Source organism: Pan paniscus, chromosome X (assembly GCF_029289425.2).
Source record: "Pan paniscus chromosome X, NHGRI_mPanPan1-v2.0_pri, whole genome shotgun sequence".
Taxonomy (NCBI): domain Eukaryota; kingdom Metazoa; phylum Chordata; class Mammalia; order Primates; family Hominidae; genus Pan; species Pan paniscus.
In genome coordinates, this window is record NC_073272.2 from 36,785,464 (window position 1) to 36,798,656 (window position 13,193).

At 41.5% G+C, this 13,193-nt stretch overlaps 1 protein-coding gene across 1 annotated transcript; it reads left to right on the forward strand.

Moving 5' to 3' along the window:
- The first annotated feature begins 1,104 nt into the window (after positions 1–1,104).
- Positions 1,105–3,987, forward strand: LOC100980208 (protein FAM47B). Its single transcript, XM_003805967.4, has one exon. The coding sequence runs from the start codon at positions 1,183–1,185 to the stop codon at positions 3,112–3,114; it is 1,932 nt and encodes a 643-aa protein (XP_003806015.1). The 5' UTR covers positions 1,105–1,182; the 3' UTR covers positions 3,115–3,987.
- The last annotated feature ends 9,206 nt before the right edge of the window (positions 3,988–13,193 follow it).

The window sequence follows — 13,193 nt, forward strand, 5'->3', positions numbered from 1 at the left end:
AAAAAAAAACAACAACAACAACAACAAACTACATGTAATAGTATGAAAAACAATATTTAGGGAAAATCTGGAGAGAAAAAGATTTGAAAGACACATACACTAAAAAATAAAAAATATTCCCGAGAAAATGAAAAATCACATAAACAAATGGAAAGATGACCTTCCTCAGTGGTCAGAACATTTCATATTGGTAATATGCCAATTATCCTCAAATTGATCTATAGATTCAACAGAATCCTAATCAAAATCCAAACAGGACTTTTTCTAAGACATAGACAAGCAGATTTTAAAATTTCTATAGAAATTCAAAGGACCTAGAAGAACCAACTTTGTAAAAGAACATTGTTAAAGAATTAGTACAGCCTAATTTCTAGATTTATTATAAAGCTAGAGTAACCAAGATAGTGTGAAATTTGTGTGAGAGAAAAATCAATGGAAGAGAAAACAGTGCCCAGAAATTGACCTTCAAAAAATATAGACAACTGATACTCTGCCAATTTCCAAATGTAATTCAGTGGAGAAAAGATTGTCTTTACAAAAATAGTTCTGAAATTATCAGATATACGTAAGCAATAGGTACATTTTTAAAATAAAAACTTTGATCTATATCTTGTGCTGTTTACAAAAATTATAGCATTTAAATGAAAAAATCTTTGTGACCTTTGGATAGGCAAAGTTTTTCATAGATACATCAAAAGAAGCACAATCCGTAAAAGAACAAATTGATAAATTGGACTTCATCAAATTAAAAAAACTTCTCTTTGACACAGACAATGAAAGAGCAAAGCCAAGGATGAAGTGAAAAATTTGCAAATCATGTATCTGATAACCTATTTACATCTAGAACACAGCAAGGATTCTCAAAACTAAATATGATATCCAGCAACACAATTTAAAAATGGGGGAAAAATCAACAGAAACTTCAACCAAGGAGAGATAAGGATGGCAAATAAGCAAATATAGAGATGTTCAATACCAGTAGTCATTAGGAAACGCAAATGAAACCCAGAATGAGATTCTACTACACACCTGTTAGAATCCGGGCTGCGCAGGTGGCGTCAGCGCTGCCCCACCTCCAGGAAGGAACCTGAGCTGCATGTGGCTGGCGGTCTCCTAGCGACTAGAGCGGCAGGGATCTGGAACCGCGGAAGCTGGAGAGGTGGCACAACAGAGAGGGCCACCATGGGGGACCGGAGGCCACAGGACCGGCCAAGGTCCCAAGGCATGGACTCCACGCCCTGGTACTGTGACAAACCGCCTTCCAAGTACTTCGCGAAGCGCAAGCACAGGCGCCTGAGGTTCCCGCCTGTGGACACCCAGAACTGGGTATTTGTGACGGAGGGCATGGACGACTCCCGCTACGGCTGTCCGTCTCCCGAAGATACGCTTGTTTGTCGCCGTGACGAGTTTTTACTCCCCAAAATATCTCTCAGAGGTCCCCAAGCTGACCCCAAAAGCGGGCAGAAAAAGCTGCTCAAGAAAGCGGCCCTATTTTCCAAGCTCTCGCCAGCACAGCCAACACGGAAGGCGTTCGTACAGGAAGTGGAAGCCCAGCTAATGGCCAAGCATCCCTTGGCCATGTACCCCAATCTGGGAAAAGATATGCCTCCAGATCTCCTACTACAGGTGCTGAAACAGCTGGATCCCGAGATGGAGGACGCTTGGGCTCGTTGTGAGGCCCGGGAGAAGACAACCGAGGTACCCACCGAGTCTGGTAAATATCCCTGTGGGGAATCCTGCCCGCGGCCTCCCGAGACTCCTGTGTCCCGTCTCCGTCCTCAGCTTCCCAAGACTCCGGTGTCCAGTCGCCGCCCAGAGCATCCCAAGACTCGGGTGTCCAGTCTCCGCCCAGAGCCTCCCAAGACTCGGGTGTCCAGTCTCCACCCGGAACCTCCAGAGACTCGCGCATCTCATCTCCGCGCGGATCCTCCCGAGACTGGAGTGTCCCATCTCCGGCCAGAGCCTCCCAAGACTCTGGTGTCCAGTGTCCACCCAGAGCCTCCTGATACTGGAGCGTCCCATCTCTGCCCGGAGCCTCCCGAGACTCGCGTATCTCATCTCCACCCGGAGCCTCCTGAGACTGGAGTGTCCCATCTCCGCCCAGAGCCTTCCAAGACTCAGGTGTCCAGTCTCTGCCCGGAGCCTCCCGAGGCTGGAGTGTCCCATCTCTGCCTGGAACCTCCCAACACTCATCGGGTGTCCAGTTTCCTACTACAGGTGCTGAAACTGGATTCTGAGAAGAAGCTGGAAGACGCACGGGCTCGTTGTGAGGGCCAGGAGATGACAACCGAGGAACTCACCAAGCCTGGTAAATACCATTTTTGGGAATCCTGTCCACGGCCTTTTGAGAGTCGGATGCCCCATCTCCGCCTGGTGCTTCCCATAACTCGTCGAATGGCCAGTCTCTGCCTGAAGCCTCCCAAGACTCGTCGGGTGTCCAGTCTCTGCCCGGAGCCTACCAAGACTGGAGTGTCCCATCAAAAAGAACTGTTTCAGGAAGATACACCAAGCACAACGGAGTGCATTTCTGACTTTCTTCAACATAGATACACATCGAGCAAACTCCGTGACTTCAAGAGGGCTGGAGACCGGGGAGTTGATGAACAACCCATCAGCAGTCTGTTTGACTTTACCCCTGAGTGCAAAACAACCGATCAAGACCAAAAGATTAAGAAGGCAAACGAGTGTGCTTCAAGGCTGATGTACGGCATGGAGCTAGACGACGTGGATGAGGTCGAATTCTTACGGATAAAATACTGGGACAGGAGACGCCGGGCGGCACCGCATTCTTATAGTGCACAGCGTGGGAGGATAAGGTATGGACCATGGTACTTCGAGCGTAGGTTGGGGAAAAAGCTAAGAAGTGATGAACCTTTGATTGACCCCAAGCCCGTACTTGAAAAGCCTGATGAACCCGACATTCTTGACGGTCTTTATGGACCAATTGCCTTTAAGGATTTCATTCTAAGCAAGGGCTACAGAATGCCTGGCGTCATTGAAAAGCTGTTTGCCAAGAAGGGATGGACTTACGACTCTGTTAAGACTCCCATTCAACGTGCAATGCAAGTTTACAAGTACAAAGAAGACGTCACAGATGCATCAAAAGAAGATTAGATGGTTTTCAATTTACTGCTTAATTGGGTATTTCTTGCTTTCATTCTAAACATCAATCAGAATTTATGGTGACTGGCCCCGTGAATGTACAACTTTGGCAACATCTGTAAATTCAATACCCAATGCTTATAAATATGTCTTAATGACCTGCTTTGGCCTCATTATTTCATATATTTTATCAATTATGTGATTTATATTCACATATACTTTTTTCACATTGTTGAAGCATTGTGAATATTACATCATCCTTTCAATTATTTGTAAAAATACATACAACCAGAAACAAAAGCAGAATTAATATTAGAAAGAGAAGTGGGGTCGGGTGCGTTGACTCACATCTGTAATCCCTCCCCACTTTGGGAGGCCCAGGTGGGTGGATTGCTTGAGCCCAGGAGTTCAAGACCAGCCTGGGAAACATGGTGAAACCTGGTCTCTACAAAGGGCAAAATTTAGCCAGGCATGGTGGCGTGCACGTGTAGTCCCAGCTACCTGGGGGGCTGAGGTGGGAGGATGGCTTCGTGCCACTGCACTGCAGTCTGGGCGACAGAGCAAGACCCTGTCTCAAAAAAAAAAAAAAAATGTGCTGAGTAAAAGAAGAATTATATAACTCTTCTTATATGAAAATTTAATGAAATAATTATAACAATTATTTTGTTAACCAAAAATTGGAGTCTATAGCCAAAATAATGTTAACACTTTTTAATAGTAAAATTATTATCTACCCTTTTAGGATTCCATCAAACCCCCAAAACAAGTTTGAAAACTATGTATCAAAATCATAGGTGAAACTTGAGTTACGCCATTTTATCATCTCTCTCAATTGAATGTATGTAACTATTCACCATGTTCATAAACATTCACTACAAAAGACTATTACCAAATCATATAAACAGGTGCAGAATAGGAGGCAGCTTCAACTCCCTGGCAAATCTCATGTGCAAAATAGATCTGTATGAGAAAAGTAACATCAAATATCCTTACATATCTGTTCAAGTTCAAATAATTTTCATTTCATTAATAGCAATTTGAAATGCATTCATAAGTTTAAAATAATAAATCAAGCAACTGCTTTACCTTTCAAAAATAGCAGGTAAAACTGGTATAGGTAAATTTGTAGGTAAATATATTTGTAGTGTAGATCTGAAGTGCACTTTTTCTTTCGGAGATGAAAGAATCCATCTGTAAATGGACGTATATGCATATATTTCATCCAAGTAAGCAGTGATATATATATCTGTCTATGTGAAAATTCTGTTTCTAGTGAAGTTTGTGTGTGGGCATTGTGTTCCTGAAGAACCAAGTCTTTTTTATGTTGTTTTCTAAGCCAAGGCCTAGAATTTCTCTTCAAACTCATCATCATAAACTTAGGTTCATGTCACCACTATCTCTTTTTGCGATTCTGCAACGGTTTCCAACCTGTGTCTCCTCTTGAGTGTATGTTTGCAAAATATAAGCACGGCTTGTTAATTCTCCAGGCTCATCTAAACTTATCTAGGTACATAAACACTCACACACACATGCACACACACACACACATGCACATGCTCCTGCATTCCAAACTCCAGTCAATATTCCTTTTCTTACCTCCTTGTCTTTCTCGTGTCTTCGTACATAATCTTCTCTATTGTTAGGACTTCACTCAGGCCATGTAAACCTGTTGCAGTGTCTCCCCACCAAGGTCAATTTCATGATTACTTTTATTAAAATCCTATGTCTGTAGACAAGGAAACTCATTTTCCAGTTGTCTTCCACTGAAGAACTCACCTCAATATCCTAGAGAAGTGAGTCATTAAAGCCTTCAAAATAAGGGAAATATCCATACTTATTTATTCAGACTTCTGAGAGGCCAATATCATGTCTTATGGCTCAGAGTTATCTGGTTTCTGAGGTTGTCCACTGAAGCCTTGGGCTTCATGCAACAGCATCCAATGTTCAGTTCCTTTCAGCAAGAGACAGACCTACTTTTCACATTTGGTTATGTGACCTTGCACTTCACGGAGGATGTATCCTCATTTACACGATGGATACCATATGATGAAGCTCAAATTCTGGTGAGACTTAAAAGATTACTTATTAAAGTCCCTAATGCCTCAGGCATCACAGAATTGATACTCAACATACATTTGTGGGAGAGGAGGAGGGAGTAGGAAAGGAAGAAAGGTACTAAACATAGCACAACAGAAAAACACTATTAAAAAATAACTTTTTGATGGTGTTTATCTGGTGATAGCCTTCACCTATATCACACACAATCTTAGTTGTTGCTTAAGATGAAAATGTGGTGCTCGCTTTGGCTACACATATACTAAATTTAAGATGAAAAAGTGTAATTGCAAAATAAGAGCCACTGGTTAGGGCTTCTACTGCTTATTGGCAATGACTTCTTCCAGTGAAATAAACTTTCCTCAGAGAAATTATGTGGGCTTCTCCACGCTGTAATTACACACATCGGTATTACTTGTCACACAGATATAAACAGAAACAATGTTTGATCTATTTGGGATTTTTAACACCAGTTGGTCTTCTGAAAATATCCTGACTTCAAATCCATAGGTTTTAGAAAAAGAGAGAATTCAAGAGAGCTTGATATATAATTGTGCCTAAAGCTATGAATGGTATATTCCATAAATACTGTAGTAATCAATTGTATTACAGCATCACATAGGTTTCATAAAAGCTATGGAGAATTTGTATGCAAGAATATGTGATTTAACGAAGATGAAGGGAATTATTTTTCATTTCTGAGAGTCTGCATGAATGAGCAAGGGCTTTGGAGCTAGGCAAAAATGAGTTCATATCCCAGTGCTGCCATGTTCTTATCCTGCAGCTTTAGGCAGAGGTAGAACAGACCGAGGGAAAACACAGAGGCTGGGCTGAAGGGGAAGGAAGCTAGGAACCTTCCCAGGGCTACTGCACACTGGAATGTGTTCCTGGCCCCCAGTGACTCCTACAGAGGGGGTGAGTTTAACAGGCAAGGATGAACCCACTCTCACTGTGAGCCTTGGGAATCTCAGCAGGAGAAGACCCTAGACCACCATGGACACTTGAGTTGGCAGGCAAAGCCACTTAGAGAAGTGGTAGGGGCAGAACTCCAGCCGGGGGCAGAGCGCAGAGGGTGTCCTGTGGGGGCAACTGTAGTGGAGCACTGTCAGAGATGTGCATCCCCCTAGGCTAGATTTGTTCCCATGGGAGACTTTAGCCCTAAGGGAACTTTCGAACCTGAACTCTGCAGGGCAGTCTTACCCATGAGACAGGACCGGTCCAACCTGAGCACCTCTGGCATCTTGCAGGGCCCCAGCCTGGCCACAGCTGCTTGCAATACGGCTGCCAGGAGGCCCCTGGGGCCCACATCACAGCTGGTGCATCACACCTGACTGGCAGAGTGTTCCAGCAGAGTGGCCTCTGCAGACACACAACAGGTCATTCACAACCATAGCCACCCTCCACATCTCTATGCCAGTGCGTCTATGCCCAAGCAGATCTATCCTTCCCTTCTCCACCAGCACACTGGTACTGGTATACCTGCACCCTGCCTTTCCACTGCTGCTGCCATGAGTGCACCCCCTCACCATCCTCACCCTACCGCACCGCTTCAGACCATCGGCAGGCACAGAGCTCCCCAGCCCCACCCCTGCCAGCACCCTGCCCCTGAGCCTCAGCCACCAGAGCAAAACTAGACATAGAAAACAGTGGGCTAGCCCCCAGCCTTGAGCAGACTGCTGCCAGCTTGAACATGCACAGAGGGCATACACAGTCCTGCACCCACCAATGCCCCACCTCCATGCTATAACCACCACCTGCAGGGACATGCACAGAGTCTCAGTGGGGGCTCTTCACCCCCACCAAGCCCAACTGCCACTACTGCTGTTGCAAATACCCACATCGAGGCTAGCACCCCAGCACCCATGAGAACCCTGCTGCATCAAATGGATAAGTGTGCACCCCGCAATGCTGCTGCAGCAGCTGCTGCTGGTACATGGGAACAAGGACAGATCCCACTGTCACTGCCCTGTGAAGTGATTTGGCTGGCATCATGCACTGGAATGTTGTGACCAGTGGTCTGGTAGCACCTTAGCCCCTCCAGTACAACAGGTTTCTAATCTGGAGGAGCCAGAGATCAAAGCTGGGGCCTGATACCAGTCTACCAGAGTTATAGCATGCAATCCAGGCAGGAGTTCTGAGCTGAGCCTTGACCCCTGAAAATCTTCCAGTCATGAAGCCAGTTGACTGAATCTACCTTATATCACAATTAAGCCCCCAAGGTCATCAAATAAGATGAAAGTAAAAAAAAATAGCCCATCCACAGTACAGAAACTTCAAAGATTTAAGAAACATTAGTCCACAAAGATGAGAAAGAACCAGCACAAGAACTCCGACCATTCAAAAAGCCAGAGTGTTTTCTTTTCTCCAAATTACTACACTGGTACTCCAGCAAGGGTTTTTAATTGGACTGAGATTTCAGAAGTGACAGAAAAAGAATTCAGAATATGGATAGGAATGATCATTGAGATTCAGGAGAACGTTGAAACCCAATTCAAGGATGAAGGAATTAATATAAAATGATACATGAGCAGACAGACAAAATAGCCAATATAGAAAATAACGAATCTCACCCTATGGAGCGGAAAAACACTCTACAAAAATTTCATAATGCAATCACAAGTATTAAAAGCAGAATAGACCAAGCTGAGTAAAGGATCTCAGAGCTTGAAGACTGGCTTTCCAAAATAATACAATGAGACAAGAATAAAGAAAAAAGAATAAAAAGGAATGGGTAAAACTTCAAAGAAATATGGAATTATGGAAAGAGACCAGATTTATTATCTATTGGTATCACTGAAAGAGATGGAGAGAATGGAATCAACCAAAAAAGACAAAGAAGGGCATTACATAGTGGTAAAGAGTTCAATTTAACAAGAAGACCTTACTATCCTAAATATATATTCATCCAACACAGAAGAACTCAGATTTATTTAGAGACCTTCAAAGAGACTTAGAATCCCATAAAATAATAGTGGGAGACTTTAACACCCCACTGACAGTATTAGACAAATCATCAAGGCAGAAAATTAACAAAAACATGAAGGACCTGAACACAACACTGGACCAAATGCTTATCTGCACATGGCACGTACTCTAAAATCAACCACACAATCGGACATAAAACAATCTCAATAAATGCAAAAGAACTCAAATCATACCAACCACTCTCCCAGACAATGAGGCAATAAAAATAGAATTCAAGATTTTTTTCAATGCGCAAAACCATACAATTACATTGAAATTAAGCCTGTTCTGGAATGGCTTTAGGTAAATAATGAAGTTAAGGTAGATATCAAGAAGTTACTTGAAATGAATGAGAGCAAAGATACAACATGCTAGAATTTCTGGAATACAGCTGAGGCAGTGTTAAGAGAGAAATTTATAGTACTAAATGCCAATATAAAAAAAAATAAGAAAGATGTCAAGTTAATGACCTAACATCACAACTAAAAGAACTAGAGAACCAAGAGCAAACCAATGCAAAGTTAGCAGAGACAAGAAATAGCCAAAATCAGAGTTGAACTGAAGGAGACTGAGACATGAAAAATGATTAGAAAGATCCATGAAGCCAGGATCTGGGTATTCGAAAAAAAAAATTAATGAGATAGATAGGCTGCTAGCCAGACTAATAAAGAAGAAAAGAGAGAAGATCCAAATAAATGAAGCCAAAAATGACAAAGGGGATGCTACCACTGACTCTACAGAAATACAAATAACCATCAGAGACAATTATGAACAGCTCTGTGCACACAAACTAGAAAATCTAAAATAAATGGATAAATTCCTGGACACACACATCGTCCCAAGACTGAACCAGGAAGAAATAGAATCCCTGAGCAGACCAATAATAAGTTCTGTAATTGAGACATAATAAATAGCCTACCAACAACAATAACAACAACAAAAAGCCCAGTACAAGATGGATTCACAGATGAATTCTACCAGATTTACAAAGAAGAGCTGGTACCATTCCTACTGAAACTATTCCAAAAAACTGAAAAGGAGGGACTCCTCCCTAACTCATTGTTTGAGGCCAGCATCATCCTGATACCAAAACCTGGCAAAGTTACAACAACAACAACAATAACAAAAACTTTAGGAAAATATTCTTGATGAACATTAATGCAAAAATCCTCAATGAAATACTGGCAAACCAAATCCAGCAGCACATCAAAAAGCTGATCCACCACAGTCAAGTAAGCATCATCCCTGGGATGAAAGGTTGGTTCAACATATGCAAATCAATAAATGTTATGCATCGCATGAAGAGAACTAAGGACAAAAACCACATGATTATTTCAATGGACGCAGAAAAGGCTTTTGATAAAATTCAACATACCTTCATGTTAAAATCTCTCAATAAACTAGGTATTGAGAGAATATATTGCAAAATAATATGAGCCATATATGACAAACTCACTGCCAACATCATACCGAATGTGCAAAAGCTGAGAGCATTCCCCTTAAAAACAGGCACAAGACAAGGATGCCTTCTCTCACTGCCCCTATTCAACATTGTATTGGAAGTTTTGTTCAGGGCAATTAGGCAAGAGAAAGAAATATAGCTTATTCAAATAGGAAGAGAAGAAGTCAAACTATCCCTGTTTGGAGACATGATTCTATATCTAGATAACCCCATAGTCTCAACCCAAAAGTTCCTTCAGCTGATAAACACCTTCAGCAAATTTTCAGGATACAAAATCAATGTACAAAAATCACTAGCAATCCTATGCACCCATAATAGCCAAGCCAAGAGCCAAATGAGTAACACAATGTCATTCATAATTGCCACAAAAAGGAAAAAAACACCTAGGAATACAGCTAACCAAGGAGGTGGAAGATCGTCACAATGAGAGTTACAAAACACCACTCAAAGAAATCAGAGATAACAGAAACAAATGGAAAAACATTCCATGCTCATGAAAAGGAGGAATCAATATTGTTAAAATCGCCATACCGCCAATATACAGATTTAATGCCATTCCTATCAAATCGCCATACAAAGCAATATACAGAATCAATGCTATTCCTATCAAACTACCAATGACATTCTTCTCAGAAACAGATAAAGCTATTTTAAAATTCATATGGAACCAAAAAAGAGCCTGAATTGCCAAGGCAATCCTAAGCCAAAGGAACAAAGCTGCAGGCATCAAGTTACTCATCAAATTATACTACCGAGATACAGTAACCAAAACAGCATAGTAGTGGTACAAACACAGACACATAGACCAGTGGAACATAATAAAAAGACCAGAAATAAGGCCACGCACCTACGACCATCTGATCTTCAATAAAGCTGACAAAAACAGGCAATGGGGAAAGGACTTCCTATTCAATAAATGGTGCTGGGATAACTGACTAGCCATATGCAGAAGATCGAAACTGGACCCCTTCTTTATACCATATACAAAAATAAACTCAAAATGGGTGAAAGACCTAGGGAGTACCATGGTTTAAATGGTAAGACTTAAATGTAAAACACAAAGCTATAAAATCCCTATATGACACTCCTAGGGAGTACCAGGGTTTATGCCAGGGACATAAACCCTGGCAAAGATTTCATGAGGAAGACACCAGAAACAATTGCACCGAAAACAGAAATTGACAAGTGGGATCTAATTAAACTAAAATGCTTTTGCACAGCAAAAGAAACTATCAACAGAGTAAACAGACAACATACAGAACGGGAGGAAATATTTGCAAACTATGCATCTGACAAAAGTCTAATATCCAGCATCTTTAAGAAACAAACAAATTTACAAGAAGAAAATTAACAATCCCATTAAAAAGCGGGCAAGGGATTCGAATAGATACTTATCAAAAGAAGCCATCCATGCAGTGAATAAGCATATGGGAAGAAGGTCAATGTCACCGATCATTAGAAAAATGCAGATCGAAACCACAAGAAGACACCATTTTACACCAGCCAGAATGACTATTATTAAACAGTCAAAAAATAATAGATGTTGGCAAGATAGAAGAGAAAAAGGAATGCTTACACACTGTTAGTAGGAGTGTAAATTATTTCAACCATTGTGAAAAGCAGTGTGGCAATTCCTCAAGAGAGCTAAAAGAAGAACTACCCTTTGACCCAGCAATCTCATTACTGGGTATATAACCAAAGGAATATGAATCATTCTATCATAAAGATGTATTACCGTGGTATGTTCATTGCAGCACTATTCACAATAGCAGACATCGAATCAACGTAATGCCCATCAATGGCAGACTACATAAAGAAAATGTGGCACATATACACCATGGAATGCTACATGGCTATAAAAAAGAATGAGATCATGTCCTTTGCAGGGACACGGATGGTGCTTGAGACCATTATCCTTAGCAAACAGAGGCACGAACAGAAAACCAAATACTGCATGTTCTCTTTTATAAGTTGGAGCTAAATGTTGAGAAAACATGGACACAAAGAGGGGAACAACAGACATTGGGGTCTATTTGACAGAGAAGGGTGGGAAGAGGGAGAGGATAAGAAAAAATAACTATTGGGTACTTGGCTTACTACCTGGGTGACAAAATAATCTGTACACAAACCCCCTGTGACATGAGTTTACCTATATAACAAGCCTACACACGTCCTCCTGAACCTAAAATAAAAGTATAAAAAAGAACTATGCTAATTACTCTGACTGTGCTCTGTAAAGGGGAAAACAAATCCTGGATGACAGAACATCTGTTTACAGTATGGTTTACCGAATATCTTTTTGTTTTGTTTTGTTTTTTGAGACAGGGTCTCCCTCTGTCACCCAGGGTGGAGTGCAGTGGAGCAATTATAACTCACTGCAGCCTCAACCTCCCAGGCTCAAACTATCCTTCCACCTCAGCCTTCCGAGTAGCTTTGACCACAGGCAGGTACCACCATGATGCCCATCTAGTTTTTTTTGTATTTTTAGTAGAGACGTGGTCTCATCTTGTTGTCCCGGCTTGTCTGGAACCCCTGAGCTCAAGCGATCCACCCAACTCAGCCTCCCAAAGGCTGGGATTACTTACATGCATGAGCCACCGTGCCTGGACAGTTTACTGAACATCTTAAGCTGACTGCTGAGACTTACTGCTGGGAAAAAATGATTCCTTTAAAAATATTACTGTTCATTGACAACACACCTAGTCACCCAAGAACTCTGATAGAGATTTACAGAGATGCATGTTTTTTCTTGCCTGTTAACACAACATCCATTCTGCAGCCCATGGATCAGGGAGTAATTTCAACTTTTAAGTCTTATTATTTAAGAAATAAATTTCATAAGGCTATAGCTGCCATAGATAGAGATTCCAATGATGTATCTGGGCAAAGCAAACTGAAAACCTTCTGGAAAGGAGTCACCATTCCAGATGCCATTAAAAGCATTCATGATTCATGTGAGAAGGTCAAAATATCAACCTTAACAGGAGTTTAGAAGAAATTGATTTCAACCCTCATGGATGACCTAGAGGGGTTCAAGACTTTAGTGGAGGAAGTCTCTACAGATGTGGTGGAAATAGCAAAGAGAACTAGAATTAGAATTGGAGCCTGAATTGCTGCAATCTCATGATTAAACTTGAGCCAATGATGAGTTGCTTCTTATGAATGAGCAAATAAAGTGGTTTCTTGAGATGGAAACTACTCCTGATGAAGATGGTATTAACATTGTTAAAATGGCAACAACGGATTTATACTATTACATAACTTTAATTAATAAAATAGTGGCAGAGAGTGAGAGGGTTTACACCAACTTTGAAATACTTTCTATTGCGGGTAAAATGTTATGAAATACTATCTTACACTCCAGTGAAATATTTTGTGAAAGGAAGAGTCAATCGATGGAGCAGATTTCATTATTGTCTTATTTTAAGAAATTGCCACAGCCACCACAACCTACAGCAACTGCCATCCTGATCAGTCAGCAGCCATCAGCATTGAGGCAAGTTCCTCCAGCAGTGAAAAGATTGCAATTCACTGAAGGCTCAGATGATCATTAAAAATTTTTTAGGCGGGGCGCGGTGGCTCACGCCTGTAATCCTAGCACTTTGGGAGG